Below are 21,243 nucleotides of genomic sequence, written 5' to 3'. Positions count from 1 at the left end.
TTTAAAAAAATATTTTTGAAAGTGATTTTTAGAGAGAGAAACATCAATGTGAGAGTGAAACATTGATCAGCTGCCTCCTGCACGCCCCCAACCAGCGATCAAGCCTGCAACCTGGGCATGTGCCTTGACCAGCAACCTTTCAATGCACGGGATGATGCTCAACCAACTGAGCCACATCGGCCAGGGCCCCAACACACTTTTTTTCCAAGAATATTAATAAAGTAATTATGATCATACGTAAGATACTTCAAGCCCTTCAAAAGAAAGATACTATATAGCTAAAGATAAGCATTTTTATTAATAAACTAAAGGCCCAGTGCACAAAATTCGTGCACTTGGGGGGTTCCTCAGCCCAGCCTGTGCCCTCTCACAGTCTGGGAGCCCTCAGGGATGTCCGACTGACGGCTTACACCCACTCCCCATGGGACATCCTTAGCGCTGCTGCGGAGGCAGGAGAGGCTCCCACCACTACCGCTGCGCTTGCCAGCCATGAGCCCGGCTTCTGGCCAAGCGGTGCTCCCCCTGTGGGAACGCACTGACCACCAGGGGGCAGCTCCTGCATTGAGCGTCTTCCTCCTGGTGGTCAGTGTGCATCATAGCAACCAGTCGTTCTGCTGTTTGGTCGATTTGCATATTAGCCTTTTATTATATGGGATCATTGGCTGTACCTTGATAAAGGATTGGTTGAAAGTCTTAAATTTCAGAGTATTAAATCCAGAAAACATTTTAACTACAAATGTGAAACATGGGCAGCAGTAATCCTATATAATAAAAGGCTAATATGCAAATTGACTGAATAGTGGAAAGACTGGTTGCTATGATGCACACTGACCACCAGGGGGAAGACTCAACACAGAAGTTGCCCCCTAGTGGTCAGTGTGCTCCCAAAAGGGGATCACCGCTCAGCCAGAAGCCCTGAGGCAGTCTCGGCTGGTGAGCACAGCAGTGGTGGCAGGAGCCTCTCCCGCCTCAACGGTAGTGCTAAGGATGTCTGACTGATAGCTCAGGCCCGCTCCCTAGGGAATAGGCCTAAGCCAGAAAAGGGACATTCCCGAGGGTAGAAAAAATAAGCACATAAAATGGCTTGCATTCTGCCCCTGACCGGACCTCAGATTCCTGGACTGTGAGAGGGTGCAGGCTGGGCTGAGGGACCCCCCAAGTGCACGAATTTCGTGCACTGGGCTTCTAGTATGTTTTAAACAGAATCCTTCAGAAAGTTTTTCATTTTTTTAAATGTCCACTTTGATCCTACACAGGCCTACTGCTTTTAGGGTAACACGGCTCATTGAGTTTGTGTTTCTGCACTTCCCACTTTTCTGTGCCATTTTAGATTAAGCTCTTAGCATCACACTATTTCCTACTTGTTGTTATTCTATGAGCAGTCATATACTAGATAGTTGCAAAGTATTTTGGTGTGTGTGTGTATGTTTAAATTTGACCTTAGTATGAGCAGTAGAATTGGCATATGGCACAGGAGAGAAGACTCTTCTCTGGCTCTAATTTCTAGAGAGAAGCAACTGGATTGCAAGGTTTATTCTGTGGAGACTAGCAGCCTTCCATGACTGGTGGCATAGTGCTTTTTGAGTGTATGCAGAGGTTGATAGCAGATCTTCGAAACAGCAACATTTTGAGATTAAGGCCCGTCTGCATTTGCAGGTGGTAATTACTGCTGCCTTTGGTTTTCACAGTCTTTGCTGTTTATTTCTTTTGGCCTAGCGTTGGTAAACCACATCAAACCCTGTCGTATGGCTTACGTACTGTACCATTTCTATCTTGTGTCTTCTCATGATCTACCCCACTTGTGCTTGCTTGTAAAAATAATCACATAAAAATTTCTAAAGTGTGTTATGGGGAGTGCATCTTTTTTGATCATTTGAATGAGAGATAAGTGATCCCACAAATAGAGAATAAAGAACACAGGGTACTTTTCCCTGTGACCTCACTTTTTAGTTCAGAAATGGAAAAATTTTTATAAATTGCTTGGAGATTTCAAATCAGACTGAAATGTAGTGGGTTCTTACTTTCTAGGCCAATTACAGAATTAATAGATAAAAGTAAATAGTTTAATTTTCAGGTGGGAATTGAAAAAGTAACATTGCATACACACAGAGAGAGAGAGATGATTTTTAGCCTAGATGTAACCTTGGGAGTGAAGTTTGTCTTAGTTCTCTATTTTCTTTATAGCCAGGACATTTTTTTCTTGAATAAACAGTAATCTTGGCTAATTGAGGGTCTAATCATACTACAAAATCTCTTCCCTTCCTGCCTCCTCCAAGACTTGGCCCTCTTCTTTTCATCTCTCTTTCCTCACAGCCTTTGGACATGCTCGGTTTTTCTCCCCACTCCCCCACCTCCTGGAACAGTGGTCCCAGCTGCGCCGCCCCCTACATTGCCATCCAAGTTCAGAAGCAGGACATTTACTGCCTGCCTACAAGTCCTCAGCAGCCACTCACTTCGGAACGCATTGTCTCACTTTTTGCCCTCCCACTCTTTTGAAAGGTAAAAGCCAATGTGCTTCTCTTGCTCTCTACATTCCTGTTTGTAGTAAGTGCTTGGCTTCTGAGTATTTATTCCTCCCTAGCCAGCTCATTAGTGCATTTTTTTAAAAAGGTTTCTGTTTTATCCAGCATTTTTAGATGTTTTCAGCAGAAGTCTCAGGGTATCTAGACCATCATGCTTCTAGACACCTCTCCCTGTGGCTTCTGACACTTGAGTCTCCTGGCCCGCCTACATCTCTAGCTTCTTTTCTTTTTTTATTTATTTTTTTTCTTTATTGATTAAGGTATTACATATGTGTCCTTATCCCCCATTGCCCCCCAACCCCCACTCATGCCCTCACCCCCCTGGCATCTGTGTCCATTTGTTAGGCCTATATGCTAGCATATAAGTCCTTTGGTTGATCTCTCCCCCTTACCCCCACCCTCCCCTACCTTCCCTCTGAGGTTTGACGGTCTGATCAATGCTTCTCTGTCTCTGGATCTGTTTTTGTTCACCAGTTTATGTTGTTCATTATATTCCATAAATGAGTGAGATCATGTGATGTTTTTCTTTCCCTGACTGGCTTATTTCGCTTACCACAATGCTCTCCAGTTCCATCCATGCTGTTGCAAATGGTAAGAATTCCTTCTTTTTTTCCGCAGTGTAGTATTCCATTGTGTAGATGTACCACAGTTTTTTAAATTCCTTTGCTTCCTTCTGCTGTCTGTGGGTTCTCTATAAAAGTCCATTCTTCCCCTCCTTCTTGTCCTATATACCCCTTTGGCAATCTTTCTCATTTTCCTGTCTTTCAGCTTTGCCTTTCTGAGCATGACTTTCCAATTCATAACTTTACATTTCCCTTTAACTGCTATATAACTTCAGCTAAATGTTTGATTAAATTAGCCTCTCATCTTTCCCCCAAACCTACTCCCCTGGTCCCAGTTTCTCGGATGCTATCTCCTCCTTTCCCCACTTCCTCTTGCTCCTCATCCTCCAAAATCAAGGTCTTTGGAAGATTTCCCTTTTCCTTAACAATATCTGGGGAATTCTTCCTCCCCAGACTTAGTTCAGATTTTCCTCTTTCATCTCCTAAGCTGTTGGAATAGTGCTTTAATTCGTTTTCCGATCTCAGTTCTATCTCTTCTCTAATCCACCCCACACAGGCCTTCTGTCAGACTAATCTCTCCAGGATGCAGCTCTAATGGTCTCATTCCCTTGCCCCTGAAACATCAGTGGTTCCTGCCTCACTGTCAGTGTAAATGCAAACCTCTGTCTCCTTCACAGTGTGGCCCCACCTCTGAACAGTCTCCATTTTTTCTACCCCTCCTATACTCTGGTGAAGCGAATGAAGTGTTTGCTGATGGCCACATATAGTGTCTGAGTCTGGCTCCCATTTATGCCTTTTTATCATCATCATTGTTATCATGTCCAAAGTCACCTTATCCTTCCAGGGTAGCACAAATGCCATAAATATCACTCCAGGCACATCTGTGTAAGAAGTAAACTTGGCCTTCTCTATAGCCTAGAGGGCTTTATCTATACTGCTCATGGCATTTACCACTTTCCTCCTTACATGATCAATAGTTATTCCATCCTCATCGTTCTCCTTTGAAGAATTTCTTACGCCTTAAAGACAGTGGCTGTGTCTCACTCGTCATTTTCTCCAGTGATAACTTATTTATAGTAAGTCCTTAGTGTTTGTTGAATGAATATACTAATGTCAATAGAGTGAATGAGTGGGAACCAGCAGCAACCAATGTATCAATAAGAATATTCTGTCTATAAAGGGCATTTATTCAATAAGCATTTACTTTAAATTTTTTAAAATAGCTAATGTATGCCTATGATGGAAAATTCAGGAAGTATAAATAGGTATTGTTATAGACTGTTTGTGTTCACTCCCCCAAAATCATATGTTGGTCCCCTAATCCCCAGGTTCAGTGATTCCTAGGAGAACTCATAGGACTCAACATGTAGTCATACTCACAAGTGTGATTTATTGTAGCAAGGGAAAAGTCACAAGGGGTGAAGTCTGAGGGGAACCAGGCCTGAGCTTCCAGAGTCCTCTCCCAGTGGAATTTCACAGGATACACTTAATTACCTGAGCAATGAGTTGTGACAACACTCAGTACCTAGGGTTTTCATTGGGGGCTGTTCACCTAGGCACCCTCTGCCTAGGGCATACCAAAAATTCAGACTCTCAGAAAGAAAGCAGGGGTTCAGCATAAAATACAGTTCAGGTACCATAAACCACTCTTAGCAGTTAAGAAATGGTGAGAACTCTCCCAAAACCCAGGTTTGCAGATGCCAGCCAAGGGTCAACCAGCAAGCAGGACTTAAGGAGAGCAATCTCAGACCTGCTAGGTTAACTCTTGCCTGAACACTTTCTTTTATAGCTTCTGAGTTTTACATCCAAGTTAGGAAGGTCTTCCTCACTCAGAGTTATCAAAGAATTCCTCTAATACTTTCATTTTATTTAAAATATAAATGTTTGATCAACTTGGAATTTACTTGGGGTTATTGCGTGAGGTGTGGATCCAACTCTTTTGTACCCTGTTGTCATATCATTTATTGACTAATTCACTGATTTAAAATACCACCTTTGTCACATAATAAATTCCTCTGCATATTTAGGTAGGCCTGGGGAGCTGATACTCCATGTCCCCAAGGAACACAGTTTTCCTAGGTGACATGGGCAGACAGATGTGTACAACATAGATTCATACACACAGCGTGTCAGGGGAACAAAAAGTACGGTTGGTGTTGAGGAAGGCTTCCTGGAGGAGGCAAATTCTGAAAGATGAGTAGGAGGATAAGCCAGGAAAAAAAAAATGGACATAGCAAACTGCAGAAACAGTATGTGTAAATGCAAAGAGGCCAGACACAGGCTGGACCTGCATATAGGTTGGTGTCTGGGGTTGGTGTGCATGTAGGTGTAGCAAAAAGAGATGGTGCTGGAATGGAAGGCTGGGTCAAAACTTGCAGAACCTAAAATGCCACACCAAGAAATTTTGATTTTTATCTGAAGGTGTAGGGAGCCATTACCATGTTTTAAGCAGAAAGGTGACATGATTTGATTTCTATTTCAAAAACATTACATGGGATGCAGCATGCAGAGTGGATAGAAAGGGGCAGGAGAATATTTTTGAAGATGGTTGTTAGTCACCTAAGTGTGTGATGATTAGGACTTGAAATGGGGCAATGGAAAGGGACAGAAGAGAATAGAGTTGAGAAAGATCTAGAAGGTATGATCAGTAGAATTTGTTGATTGAAGTCATTTGAAAACACTGAAGGGAATGGGATTATAGGGAAGATTCCAACCTTGATAACCAGGTTGATGGTGGGGCCAGTGGTTGAGATGCGGAATATGGAAGGAGAGCACCAAAAGAGGAAGAGGTGGCAAGTTCCATTTTGGATACGCTGTCACATATCCATCTAGGAGACAACTAATTGTAGATATGGATATGTAGGAGGCAGGTATCTACAAAGATGTGGAGCTCTGGCTTGGGGAGAGCCCCATTTGGCAGGCCTGGATGAGATCATTGGCATTTTCATAAATGTGGCCAGAATTATCTGGAGAGAAAATTAGAGTGAAAAGAGAGAGGTACATTGGCAAACCCTGAGAAATGTCAGCCTTAAATGATTATGATTGTGATATGTGGTAAGGAATGCTATTTTTCCAAAATGGTTTCAAATGACATTTCAAATGTACTTTTGTGGCCCTTTCCTGAATAAATGAATATCTGTATATATGTATGAAGGTAGTAGTGACCCAGGAATATTAAACCATTTTCCCCAGGGAAAGTGTAGAAATAGGACGAGGATAATTATTTATGCAAACAAAGTATAAATGGTAATTTATGTGTTAGTTGAGTTTGACCTATGAGACTTTTGTTCGTTTTGGGGGTATAATTACTTTTTATGCACTTATATGAATTAACTTACTGAGTCAAGTCATGTGAAATAGGCTGAAATCACTAGCATGAAGATGTTGCTTGGAAATATAATCTTTATTAAGTTTTAGTACCTCCTATGATTCTTCCTTAAAATTTTTGGCATTTCCCTTCAACTTTACTGAAAGCTTTTTTTCCTTATATAAAGAGAGTCTTATTTTTCAAGTATAATGTAAAAGATGAAAATGAGGTAATTTTTACCTTGCTACACCCTTACATGGTAGATTGAAGCTTTCTATAAAGACAGATGTCTTCAATTTCAGAAATCAAATTAGAAAAAAATTCTCATTTAAATTCCTGTTCAAAGATTGCAAAATTCAATCAGGAGAGAAGTAGTTAGTGAGTGGTCCCCTGAATTTTTAAGGCCAGATATTCAGAGTTGCTGTTTATTTGCTGCATAAAAAGGGTCTGCTCTGGAGCTCTGCGGCTCGGACTCTGTCAGCATGGCGGTCTTCGCAGGCGCAATCCAGCTGCTCCTGTCCCTGAACCTGCAAGAGGACGCCAAGTTTCACAAGGAGATGGCTCAGGCCCACCGGAGTGCAACTAAGAAACAGAAGCAACTTACTCCTGGAATAATTTATGTGGGCCACCTACCTCCAGCACTTTACGAAACCTGGATCCAAGCATATTTCTCCCAGTTTGGCACTGTTAAGAAATTCAGGCTGTCCAGAAGTAAAAGGACTGGAAATAGCAGAGGCTATGCCTTCATGGATTTGAATCTGAAGATGTTGCCAAGATAGTTGCTGAAACAATGAACAACTACGTTTTTGGTGAAAGACTCTTGAAGTGTCATTTTATGCCACCTGAGAAAGTACACAAGGAACTTTTTAGAGAGTGGCATCTTCTGTTTAAGAATCCATCTTATCCAGCAGTGAGACGGTATAATCAGAACCGGACACCTCTTGAAAAGCTGCGGATGGAGGAGCGATTTAAAAACGAAAGAAAAATTACTCAGGAAGAGACTAGCTAAGAAGGGAATTATGCTTTTCCTTCATTGATTTTACATAAAAAAGAGAAAAGCAATACTTCAAACACCGACCTTCAGAAATCCACAAATAGACAGGCTTTACCTAAGAAGAAGAAGAAAGGAGGAGAGAGGGGAGGGGAGGGGGAGGGGAGGGGGGAGGGGAGGGTGTAGGGGGGGAGGGGGGGGGGAGGGGAGGGGGGGAGGGGGGGAGGGGGGGGGGGTGTGGGTTTTATGGGTCGGATAGTAAGGGTAGACGTCGTGCATGAGGTAGGGTTCAGCGAAATGACTCCCTAAGCCGCCGCCTCGCCTGCCTCCTCCTCCTCCGCCTCCCCATCCGCACTATCCGCATCCAAGCGTCCCATCCCGCCTCACCTCCTCCTATCCCTTTTGTTCTCCCCTGCCCCACACCAGTTTGTACTCCAACATTTTTGGATAAACGAAAATCTGAAGTGGCTGAAATGAATGATGAAGATAATGAAATAGTTTTCAAACAGCCCTTATCGGGCATAAAAGAAAAAACACAAGAGACTGAAACACCTACACGGTCATGGAAAAAAAGATGAAGAAAAAGCAATCAGTGATTCTGAATGTATTATAAATAATACTTCTGGAAAATGTGATTTTATTATGAGGGCTGTGGATCAGAAGAAATACTGTTGGTTCAAGTCAATAATAAGAGGAATTGGTGCATACATCCTTTCTGATTGGTGTTTCTAGTTTCTTGGGATATATTCCTAGAAGTGGGATCACTGGGTCATATGGGAGTTCCATTTTTAGTTTTTTGAGGAAACTCCATACTGTTCTCCACAGTGGCTGCACCAGTCTGCATTCCCACCAGCAGTACAATTCACCATAGCTAAGATTTGGAAACAGCCTAAGTGCCCATCAGCAGATGAGTGGATTAAAAAACGATGGTACATCTACATAATAGAATAGTACACTGCTGTAAAAAAAAAAGGAATTCTTACCATTTGCAACAGCATGGATGGAACTGGAGAGCATTATGCTAAGCGAAATAAGCCAGTCAGAGAAAGATAAACAGCACATGATCTCACTCATTTATGGAATATAATGAACAACATAAACTGGTGAACAAAAACAGATCCAGAGACAGAGAAGCATTGATCAGACCGTCAAACCTCAGAGGGAAGGTAGGGGAGGGTGGGGGTAAGGTGGAGAGATCAACCAAAGGACTTATATGCAAGCATATAGGCCTAACCAATGGACACAGACGCCAGGGGGGTGAGGGCATGAGTGAGAGGGTGGGGAGGGTAATGGGGGGGATAAGGACACATATAAAATACCTTAATCAATAAAGAAAAGAAAGAGGAATTGGTAACTTCGGCTTGCTTGCCCCAGCTGAAACACAGGTGTGCACACCACCCATCAGGTGCCAGGCCCGCTGCCTCTCTGCCCCAGTCTCTTCCAGTTTTCTTCCCAGATTCATACCTCTCTTTAGTGACTCTGTCTGCATAAAAGGATCACCATTAATTGCAGATTTAAATACTAAACTTCAGTGTTTGTTAAATAAAGAAAATAAAACCTTGTGGGGGAAAAAAGGGTCGGCTCTTCCTAAAAATCATGTCCATCGATGACCATTTCACTGCATGGTGGAAACTCCATTTGAAAGCACTGTTAAATCTACAGGCTTATCAATTTATTTCCCTAAGTACTATGAAAATGATTTTCCTCTGTAACTGTATCCCTTTGGGATGATATTTAATTTCTGTAAATCTGACTGTCAAACATCCAGTTCTGAGACATGTGTTTGGGGGAAGAGGCTGTCTGGGAGGGGGCTTCATGAGCCCTAGGAATCCTAATTTGGTGACAGACAGCCCCTCCCTCCTCAATGAAGGGCACTCATGAATTGCTTATCATATGTAGATTCTACTCAATAAAACTAAATCAAATCCAGATGTGCTTTAAGCAAGTTGGTACATCTTTATTTAAAATAATGGCTCATTAAGTGAAAGCCAAAATCTGTTGTTATTTCAGACCCCCCCCACACACACACACACAAGACACAACAGTGATAAATGTAGCTAAATTAAAATGACAAGTTACATTCTCTTTGTCAGAGCTGTTTTTATCCTTGGGTTGAAATTGGAGATTTATCTCAACTTTGTCCTTTAACATTTTTCAGATGTTACATTGTGCTATTTTTAATACTGGGAAAAATGCACATGATTGTCGTGGTTTTGTTTTGTTTTTAAGTCTCCATGCATGGTATCTTTTGACTAGAAGGAATCTGAATTTGTTAAATGTCCAAATACTAATATAGAACCAAATAAAGGAAGACCCATTCACTTGAAGCTAGGGGTAAGCACTTGAGACTATACGTTTTCTGATGTCAGTTTCCTGATTTAGATATTGTGCTCTAGTTATGTAAGATGTTCATTTTGGGGAGGTTGCATGAAGGGTGCCTAGGACTTCCCTGTACATTTCTTTTCAAATTCTTGTAAATTTATAATTATTTCAAATAACTATTTTAAAAAACATATTTTTATTGATTTCAGAGAGGAAGGGAGAGGGAAGAGGGGATAGAAACATTACTGATGAGAGAGAATCATTGATTGGCTGCCTCCTGCATGCCCCACACTAGGGATCGAGCCTGTAATACAAGCAATGTGCCATGACTGGGAATCGAACCATGACCTCCTTGTTTATAGGTTGATGCTCAAACACTGAGCCACACCAGCTGGGCTCAAATAACTTTTTTTAAAACAGTAAAGCACACCCCCCCCCCCCCGGTAATACCTTGTATTCCATGTGATCCTTCAGGGTCAGGGCGATCACCCCCTAGAGATTTTGGTTTAGAGGGGATGAGGTGGGGCACAAGCATTGACTGGCACCTTAGGAAACTGCTGCTCCCACCCGTGATCCTGAGGCAGAGCCCAGGTGAGGGACCAGGCCCTAGAACAGTGATGGTGAACCTATGACACGCGTGTCAGAGGTAACACGCGAACTCATTTTTTTGGTTGATTTTTCTTTGTTAAATGGCATTTAAATATATAAAATAAATATCAAAGATATAAATCTTTGTTTTACTATGGTTGCAAATATCAAAAAATTTCTATATGTAACATGGCACCAGAGTTACGTTAGGGTTTTTCAAAATGCTGACACGCTGAGCTCAAAAGGTTCGCCATCACTGCCCTAGAAGAAAGCCACGAGGCCTTCCTGAAGCACCAACTGGAAGCTAACATTCGGCAAAACACTTCTCTGCTCTGAGGTTTTGCTAAAGCTGGGACTGTACCATTTCTGAGTTGTCAATAGGCCATGAAATGAAACTGGTATTGGTTGGGCTCATGGAGTGGACTTCATTACCAGTCTTCTAGAACCGGTTCTGTCCATGGGACTTTGATTTCCCAAAGAAATGCTCCAAACTCACCCAAGGTTAGTTAGGGATAATATCAATCTGCTAATAAAGCACTAAAAGACTCAAAGCCTTACAAATGTATTATCTGTAAGAGGAAGAAAAAGACACAGTTAAAAACCTTGACATGTAATCCATTCTTTTAGGTTTTAACAGTTTTCAGACAGGAACTTTAATTAGACTTATAACAAGTTACCACTTGTAGGGAATTTGGGGATTTGTTATTCTTGCTTTAATGGCCAGTAGTTTTTATTTCTTTTTAAATAATTCACATTTTTGTTACTCTATTTGAGAGCTTGTGTTTTAAAATTCCTGCTTTGTTCTCTTATCTGAATCTTTAAGAGAGAAAAGGTAAAAATTAAAATACCTGGGAAGTAAGTTCTGGTATGTTCAACTTTTTAAAATTGTGCTCCTTTTAGATTGCTTCAGTGGAGCCAAGTAATTTATGAACAACTTAGTTTTTAAAGAAAAATACAATGTGAACAAGTAATGCTTTTTAAAAATATGTTTTTCTTGTATTTGTAAGTTAATTTATTTGGATGGTTAGAATATTGGTTTAAGCACTTGGACTTTTCCACCAGAAGCTCCACTTCAATATTAGATGTGTTGCTGTGTATTTAATGACAAGAAATATATGGAATTTTCCTGAAATATTTGAGGTCTAAGTCTGACTCTTAGCATCAGAATTGGCTTAGGAGCTGTTTCCATCATAGAGTTCTCATAGTCATGTTTCAGGGGTAAAGGATGCCAGTTCCTTGACTCATCCTATCTATCTGGATGTCACTCAGAATGGGAAGTGTCATTCTAGAACAATTTCATGAAAAAGGCTACCTGATATGTTGCTAACATGAGGACATTGTAGCATTCTCATATTAATGACGATTTTTAAAATATCACTTGTATTCAGAGTTCTCTTAAATCAAACATATTAAAGAAAATGTGGAGATAATTTTTGTTTGGAATCTATAGCCTTTATCTTCTGATAGTAATAGTCTGGTAAACTTATATTACACTTACCAGTGATTTTGATGTAAGATAAAAGAGCATATTTGAAGAAAAAAGGGAATTGCTTTATTATTAGTGATTGAGAAATAGAAATTTACATTGAAAATGCTGCTGACAGGTCAAAAAGGATTGCATTAATACGCATGATTATTTTTCTAGAGAGAAAGCTTTATCTTACCTTTGAGTTAGCAGTTTTATTCTTTGTTTTTAAAAGGCCAATGTATTCACTTGAGCTTTATGGGAAGATGCAAATAACTAAAAACAAACAAACAAAAAAACTAACAAAACCATGTTGAGATCAGGAACTTATTTCAAGAAAGCATATCCTAGGTTTTCTTCTGAAGTGAGTGACAGTATAGCCATATGTCTCCAACCATCTACCATCCACAGTATGTCAACAACACAGCAATATTGAGTATTTACCTGTGTCACGTCCTGATCAGTGTAGTATCTGGTGCTCAGTTGTCACAAAGTAAATGCTTATATACGTTCTATAGATTCTGTTTTTGATAAAGAAGTTCACTATACAGTTTAGTGCTCTTTTCACCAAAAGTCCCTTTTTCTTGTTTTTCATTTGTTTTTCCCAGTGGTACTGAATAATTAAGTATTGCTGTGGATTCAATGTTAAGTAATGCCTCAAAGAATTGCTTAGCTAGATCAGCGCCATTACTAATGTGTTTCTGACATGCTATCTATCACAGAATACTTAGCACTTAGGCCTAGCACTGCCCAAGTTGAGACCTGCTGAGGGTGCCATGTGCTTTGGAAATTTCAAGAAGACAGTCTGGAGAGCATGTTCTTAACTAGTTTTCATTTCAAACCTTTTGCCACTTAAATACAGAAAATTGTTGCTGCTAAGTGATGCTTTTCCAGAAATTCTCTGTAATGTATGGGAGGGATTGCTTGCATTCAAAGTTGTAGGTTGATAACACAAAATGGGTGGGAAGGAAGATACCTGGAGGAAAAGTGCCCAGACTCGGCTCCCTTAGAGAACATAGTTGTTCAGGGGCTGTATAAGCCTTCACAATTTCATTTGGTCAATAAATATGTATTCTGCCTACTATGGATACAGGATGTGAATACAAGTGTCTACTTTCATGGAACCCATGGTCTAGAGGAGGGAACAGTAGAGGTCCAAAAATAAAGAAATAAACAATTAAATATAATATGTCAAATCATCATAAGGGATAGGGGGAAACAACAGGGGTGCAGTTGTAGAGGTAGCATGTTTGTTTTCTACAGGGTGTCAGAGAGTCTCATTGATTAAGGTTACATTTGAACAGAGATGTGAAAAAAGTAGGGGAACCCATGAAGATAAAGGATTTCAGGCAGCTGGAGCAGCAGGCGCAAAGGCCCAGAGGTTGGTAAATGCCTGGTGCTTTATAGGGGCAATACTGGAGGCCAATGTGGCTAGAGTGGAGTGAGCAAGGGGGAATGCAGAGACATGTCAGGGGATGTGGCCAGGTGGTGGACAGCCACATAGGCCATTGGAAGGACTTCCACTTTAACTCCAAGCAAGACTTAAAGCCAACTCTTACTCTGACTTTAGAAGTAAAGATTAAAGCAAGGGATCAGTTAGGAGGTTATTATAATGATCCATGTGGACAATGGTGGAGGTTGAAACCAGGGTGGTTAACAATGAGTTGATGAGGCTAACAAGGTTTTGGGCTCAATCAACTAGAAGGATGGAGCTGTCATCTGCTGAAATGGGGAGGCTGTGGGAGGAGCAGGATATGTTAACCCAAAGTCTTCCAGAAGCCTTTTAGGCAGTCTGGAGTTGTAGAGTGGGCACCTGGATAGCTAAGTCTGGGAATCAGAGTAGTGGCTGGAGAGTGATAGATATTTAGGAATTACTTAGGGTGTGAATGGTATTCGAAGCCATGAAACTCATCAATATGGACTCCTCAAGAAAGCATAAGTAGAGAAGAGATGAGCGATCTGAATCCTGGTATTTCACAGACATCAGGGCTTTGATTCTAAATTCACAGAGAACAGTTAATTAAGTTTCGTAATGTCCTGCCTTTTAAAAAATAGATAAACATGTCATTGTTCCCTTTTGAGCTGGTTGCACTTTTTAATAATCATTCCTGAATTTCCTTTCACTCTTTCAGTGGCTTTTATCTGATTTATTTCTAATACTATTTAAAATTAGTAGGCATTTTTTTGGTCTGAAAATCTGATTTTTGTGGAACATCATTTAAAAATAATAATTAAAAGAGATGCCCATGGCCATAAAAATTGAGGTCTCAAAAGTGATTACTGAAGATAAAAGGTAGTATAAGTTTAGTCTGATTTTTTTCACTGTTTTTATTTGTTGGAAGTTTCAGGTTTGGCTGTGATATTATGCTAAGCAAATCTGGTGAAAAATCAAAGGATATAGTATCAGTAGATTATTTGTTTCTTCACACTGAAGTTTAAATTCTTTTTGTTTGCCTTTTCTAGCCAATATTTGCATTTGTAAATGAAGAAAAGTTTAACGTGGATGGATGGATGGTTTATAATCCAGTTGAAGAATACAGAAGGCAGGTAAGCCAATAGGTACTGTAGCATGTAGTGAATCCGAATCATGCATGGTGACAATATGTCACCAGGCATGCTCTTTGAGGATCAATAACATCCTTGCCAAATATGTTTTTAATGGCAGTGGTATATTATAGCGTATTCTGTTTATTCCATGGCCATATTGAAGCTGCATTGAAGGCTGGCTGGATAAGTTCTGTTCCCTTCCCTTACATGAAGAATATCAGTTATATATTGTTCATGAAATGAAGCAAATATTTGGAGTCTAAATTAGTCAAACCTCTATAGCTTCCTATTTAGGAGTTGATGTCGCTATATATTTGTATATTTGGGAGCCTAACTATTAATGACAGAGTTCAATTATATATATTGTGGTTTATAGATTCAAATTAATCAGAACTGTTTTCCTATAATAATCTCTTTTCCCAGAAAGCTTTGATGAATGTATATTAGAATTTCCCTTTACTGCTTTCTTATGTAAACATAACCTACATGCATATTTATTTGCTGTAATAAAGGCAAGAGGCTTGGAATAATGTTGGCTGTTCAGGGACAAAGGTCTCTTGTGGCATGTTTGTGAAGAAGATCCTATGCATGTTATGTAACAAGAGCCACAAATTGACCTCTGGTATAACCAAATCTATAGGACAGCTAGGAGTTTTGTGATGGAAATTTTCATAATTATCATTCTAAACGCTCTTAAAATAATTGGGAAATTTTGCTGAATTACCTTTGAGAATCAATTCAAGCCCAGTTGTGTTATATGCAAAGTCAGTGAAGGTAAAGTAAAATGCAGAACCCTAGACTTGAGAAGAACCGTCTAGCCACCACCTCCACTACTAAGGACCTGGGTTGATTTCCATTTAGTCTTGATCAGTGGTGTGTAGTCATAAGCAGATCCAATGCTCAAGAACGGTGGTGTAGGAGTTTATCTCTAGAACACATGTATGAGGAAGTATGTGCTCTAGCTTCTAGAAATCAGCTTTAGACTATTGTTTTCAAAGTCTGTGTATACCTCTCATTTTAATGACCTTTGTTCTGGGGCAGTTATTCAGGCAGAAGGACCATTCAAACATTTTGCATGGTTTGGAGATCTCTGTAGCATTATGTATTAAAATATTTGTGTCTTATTTTAAGAGTGTTATTGACAATATTAAGACATTTTAAGGTCAAAGCTTCTAGATCGAAACAAAACAGTTCCTGTTTTTAAGATTGCATGCATACTAGTATATGAACTGTTGAAGGTATTTTGTTCTAGACTGCCATTTCATTCCATCTTTTTTTCTTATAACTTTCTGATGGGACTTATAACTTTCTAATTGGACTCAGCATCAGACTCATCTGTTTGGTCCGTGGTCAATAGGACCAGACTTAAAGAAAAGGTACAATGTCTGTCCCCAAACCAAGCACCCACATAGCTTACTTTTGTGTGTGTATTTGTGTATTTGTGAGTATGGGGAGAGAATATTCCACCACCTCTGGCTCTTGTCCACACTAGATAAAATTTTATGGGTAGATGATAGGGTGGGAAGTGTCTTCCATATCTCTCTGTGCAGACTGTTTAGACTGCAAATTACTCTATTTCTCACACAACCTATATGGCAATCACCAATCTCAAACAACTTGATTGAAAAAACTCTTAGGAGGTGGCGAAATGAGCCTCCCCAAGAGGGGTTTTCATTTCCTTCCCCTCTGCAACTTTCTTCATATACTTAGCCTCTTTTCTACTTTGGAGCAGACTGAAACATTTACTCTGTTTTGAGTAGGGAGAGGGAGTTGCCTGATCTCTTTTCTATCCTCAATTAGACACATAGTAAGAGTACATGATATAGTTTTTCTAGGTTGGGGGGGGATACATGGGTGGGGAATGACCTTGCATTTATCTTTATTGTACTAGTAGTAAAGAATAGTTTGACATGAAATAAAGGAAGATCTCAAATTCAAGAGAATCTTTATTTACCAATGACAGTTTAGAACTATGGAAACCACCAGTGTTTGTCTTGTGTTCTTATGTTGTCTGGATTATTGATTTGGCTCCCTTATTATAAATCAGTAGACCGTCACTACACTGTGGTCAAAGATGCATTTGCAAATTCTGCTAGAATGAAGAAAGGAAACCCAAGGCTAATGCAGAGATGAAGTCATGCAGTACTTACTTGGACTTCCTTTTTTCCTGCAGGGCTTGCCCAATCACCACTGGAGAATAACTTTTATTAATAAGTGCTATGAACTGTGTGACACTTACCCCCCTCTCTTGGTGGTTCCATTTCGTGCCACAGATGAAGATCTCAAGAGAGTTGCAACTTTCAGATCCCGAAATCGAATTCCAGTGAGTATGCAATTAATGATGTTGTTTTTTCAGAGTGCCTTTTATTCCATAAGAACAATAGTTAAGTAACTCAGAGAAACACTCTAGGATTTCAGTCCAACAAGTAATTGTCAAGTGCCTTTTGAGTGCAGAACACCAGGCTAATTGGGAAAATAAGAAAGACAACACCTGCCTTCCAAGAGCTCACAATAAAGGATGGGGAATGAACACAAGTAATTCTTATTCAAATGAGGGTACAAATACTGCTATCATATGTAAACCAAGGGCTAGATGGACGGAAAAAACGGTAGGACAGGGTCTTTGTGGTTTTCATCTTAGTAGCATAATACCTGATATATGAAAGGTATTGATAAATGTCAGCTGAGTCATGCTGGAAACAAGGTACTATCTTATGTTATAGAGCATGTAAGTATAGGCTTTTATGTATACTCAGCTTTATTAGGACGTGCTTATCCTCATCATATTTGCAAGTTGCCTTAATACCATTTGCAAACTGGAGCCAAGTACAGATTACCCCAAACTATATACTTATGGTATCATGGGACCTAGTTCCCAAAGTTTCCTTTGCTTCTTAAATATAAATTTTAATTCTTTATTGTTTAAAGTATTACATATAGTATTACATATGTCTACTTTTTTCCTCATTGGCCACTCCCATCCCTCAGCACATGCCCTCACCCCTGCTTCTTAAATATGTATGTACAAGTCTTACTGTATTCTGTGTACATAAATTTTATTGACTAAAAATTTAGAGAATGTTTTCCCCTCTGTTAATTTTCAGGCCATGTCATAATAAGTACATTGTTTTGTTTTGGTTTAAAAACGAGGGTTGAAGAAATTAAGATTTAATGTCACCTTGCCTTTAAATCCCAAGTCTAGATATTTTTATCCTTAAAAGGACATTTGTGTGAAATGTTTGTATACTGTCAACGTAATTGCAACTTTTAAAATTCACTTGGTTCTCTAATTATGAGTGTCTGTTCATATCTTCATGATATATATTGTACTTGAAAGTATGTTTTTAGCTTATTTTGTTAGAACACGGTGCTAAGGAAGTTAGTTACAAGTTCACTACTCTTGTTCTCTATTTGGACATATTTTTCTGTGCCATAGCCACAAACTACACATTTACCCTGGCAATCTGTCTTGCTAATATGTGCCTTGTCCACAGGAGAACTGGATTAAGGTAGCATGAATCGCTTTTATTCACTCCTTTATTCAGTTAATGTTTATTGAGCATCTACTATAACAAAGGTGTGTGTGTGTGTGTGTGTGTGTGTGTGTGTGTGTGTGTGTGTGCATGTTTCATGGGATTTGGAGCAGGAAAGGAAATGAACTAACTGTGCCCAGTTCCTTATGCTCAGGCTACCATCTTAATCCAGTAGTTTCCACTATTCTATGTGAATGAGAGCCCACTGTAGAGCAAATAGAATGCTTAACTTTTTGCTTATTGAACCATTTTATGGGTCCTTCTTACTTTGTGATGGCCACCAATTGGCATTTATTTTTCCTAACAAAACTGAGGCTAAGCTGTCCATTATCCCTATATCTTTATAGATTACCAGGCTTAATAATATCTAATCGTAGGTAATGTACTCTTTCTGATGTACTTTCTAACCCCTGACTCTTGACTGTAACCCAGAAAACATATTTGCTTTCAATGAGAAGTCATTAATACTTGATATTTAGTTTTTAAGCCCATATAAAAATATAAAAAGAATAGATGAGAAAGCAGTTTTGTTGTTTTAAGTGAAATTAGAAAAAAACATAAAATATCACTGATTAATAAAATAATCCACATGTGTTAATGTTCCCATTAATGGATACATACTCCTTTGTCCTCAAACATGTTTATCTTAATGTTATGAAAGTCTTTAACATAAGTAATACATATGTTATTTTAGACATTTTAGAAAATACTGATAAGCAAAAAGGAGTCTTATGCCTTATAAGAATCACAGATAACATTTTGGTATATGTCCTTCCAGCCTTCCTTCTATGTATGCATATTTTTATTAGAAAAAAATAAAATAATTCTGTAATCTTTGTCTTAATCACTTTTTTCTACCTAACATTATCCTGGAAATAAGTTTCCACACTGATAAATATCTACTCATAAGCTAGTATGTAGATATAACACAATGCATTTAATCGGTTTTCTATTATGAGTCATCAAGGTTCTTAATTATTAATCTTTTGCTATTATAAACAGTGCCATGATAAACATCTTTTGGTGGCTAAATCTTTGAGTATATCCTTAATTATTTATGGCTATTAGATAGTTTAAGAAGAATAATCCAATATGGTACCATATACTTTAAAAGTACTCATAGTAGTTGATATTGTAAAATTAGCATTATTTGTACCAGGATATAGCAAGCATCCTTTTTAAAGTTAGTTGAGATCCCAAAAGAAAAAGAAAGTGAGAGGTGAAACAATTCATCAGAGTAGCATTTCTTAACATAGCATGGTGATTCTAATCTTAAATCTCCCAAGCAGGGAGAAGGGTGAAAGAGAGGAGGGCATTGGTGGTACAGAACAGTTTCTTGCATTTGACCTCATTTAAATTTAAAACTTGAAGAGGGTCATTTTCAAATAATAAATCTCTTGTGTCTGTAGTGATTTGCTGTTTAAAAGTGATCTCAAATCAAATCAACACATTACACAATATTATATGTCAATTATATTTCTATTAACCTGAAAATTCAATTCAATTATAAATAAATACATAAAAGTGATCTCATGTCTTTTATCTCTCTTGAAGAAAAGGCTATAGGAAGTAGGTGAAGTAGGTCTCCTCTCTACGTTGTAGATTTCAAAATGGAGTTTGAGTAAAGGCCAGTGCTTTTTCCCAGGGCTTCACAGTTCTGAGCCTTTGTACTGTAAGGGACCACAGTGATGTTTTTAACTGGTCTCTGGCATGGCACAAAATCAATGAATGAGTATGCATGTTATTATATAATCATTCTCACCAGCCCATTGTCATTATTATGCACATCAGTTTTTATGAATATCAATGCTTGTCATTTGCTTTCCTGGAGTGAGTGACTTCAAAAGATAACAGTGTATTTGGCCATGTATTAAGTGAGCTCAAATTGTTGTTTCTTTAGTTCTTGTGTCTGCTTTTCATAGTTTTCCATATCTGACTTTACTGGCTGCTGGCCTGCCTCTAGATGCTAACTCAAGCCAGGCAGCCCCCTGAACTGCACTGAGTACTTTACCTGCAGTCATTCTTTCTTCGTCCTCCCAGCAGCACCATGGGATAAGATTACTCCCCATTTGATGAATGAGGAAAGGGAAGCAGCAGAGGCTATGAGCTCTGTATGCAGGTTAGAGCCACCCCCAGTGCCCATGCTGTTACCCAACACTCTCACCTCCTGGCTCCCTTTGTGTTTTTTTAAACAGCTTTGTTGAGGCATACACCAAACAATTTATCCATTAAAAGTGGACAGTTTTATAGCTTTTGGTGTATTACATTATTAGCTACCTTTTGCAGTTACTTTTGGTTCTATGCTATGACCTGGGAAACCAGGTATCAAATGTGCTAGGTGTGTGTATAAAATTAGAGAAGACTGAGTGTGAGTGAAGGCTGGAAGAGCTCTCCTAGGAGCTGGGTATCCATGCTTCATTGTAGAGACTCCGGAAGCTCTTTTGGCTGTCCTGACACCTTTTTTGCTTCCCTTGGGTTATCTCCACCCCTCATATTATTCTAGAATTGAGACTGTTGGGAAAATGGCCTGCAGATGTGAGTTGTTATTATGGAAACATGTTATATCAGAGGTGATTTCCTTTACCTCTCACTTTTTGCTAAAGTTGTTTCTTTGTGATGATAAATTCAGTGCAAGCTACAGAACTGAAATAATATCAGAAGTTTTCTACTTCCTTTATGTGATTTAACATTTTTTAGTCAAGCATGTAACTTCTATTAGCTGTGGTGCTAATTAAGAAAGGACTAGTGCCGTAACCGGTTTGGCTCAGTGGGTAGAGTGTCAGCCTGGGGACTTAAAGGTCCCAGGTTCGATTCCGGTCAAGGGCATGTACCTTGGTTGCGGGGACATCCCCAGTAGTAGATGTGCAGGAGGCAGCTGATCGATGTTTCTCTCTCATCGATGTTTCTGGCTCTCTGTCCCTCTCCCTTCCTCTCTGTAAAAAATCAATAAAATTTATATATATAAAAAAAGAAAGGACTAGTAAGGTAATTGGTTATTCTAATTGTCTCTTAATAGAGACATTGTTAAATGTGTGTTTCTGGGCACACACAGTGAAATCATAGGTGAATAAATATCCCATTTCATCAAAAGCAGATTCACTTAATCATGATTGTTAGTGCTTTATTTTTATAGTTTTAATTGTTTTGAGATTTGTTTTAATAGCTCAAAATTTCTGTACTAACTATAGGTGCTGTCATGGATTCATCCAGAAAACAAGACAGTCATTGTGCGTTGCAGTCAGCCTCTCGTCGGTATGAGTGGTAAACGAAATAAAGATGATGAAAAATATCTTGACGTCATCAGGGAGACTAACAGACAAATTTCTAAACTCACGATTTATGATGCAAGACCCAATGTCAATGCAGTGGCCAATAAGGTGAGTACATTTAATGACATGATAGAAA

At 39.2% G+C, this 21,243-nt stretch overlaps 1 protein-coding gene and 1 pseudogene across 10 annotated transcripts in view; both read left to right on the top strand.

Annotated features, from left to right (window-relative positions):
- Positions 1-21,243, top strand: part of MTM1 (myotubularin 1) — a 103,570-nt gene that overhangs the window by 55,279 nt on the left and 27,048 nt on the right. For all 10 annotated transcript variants that reach the window (XM_036304725.1, XM_036304720.1, XM_036304719.1 and 7 more), the window contains 3 exons: positions 14,222-14,305; positions 16,479-16,628; positions 21,027-21,215. In XM_036304725.1, coding sequence (XP_036160618.1) covers positions 14,222-14,305; positions 16,479-16,628; positions 21,027-21,215 — 423 coding nt within the window. The remainder of the gene's footprint in view (positions 1-14,221; positions 14,306-16,478; positions 16,629-21,026; positions 21,216-21,243) is intronic.
- LOC118653863 lies at positions 4,199-7,979 on the top strand (annotated as a pseudogene).

The sequence above is a fragment of the Myotis myotis genome, unplaced genomic scaffold (assembly GCF_014108235.1).
Source record: "Myotis myotis isolate mMyoMyo1 unplaced genomic scaffold, mMyoMyo1.p scaffold_m19_p_4, whole genome shotgun sequence".
In the NCBI taxonomy this organism is placed as follows: Eukaryota; Metazoa; Chordata; class Mammalia; order Chiroptera; family Vespertilionidae; genus Myotis; species Myotis myotis.
Note: the sequence above shows the minus strand (reverse complement) of the source record. Positions and strands in the feature narration are given on the sequence as shown.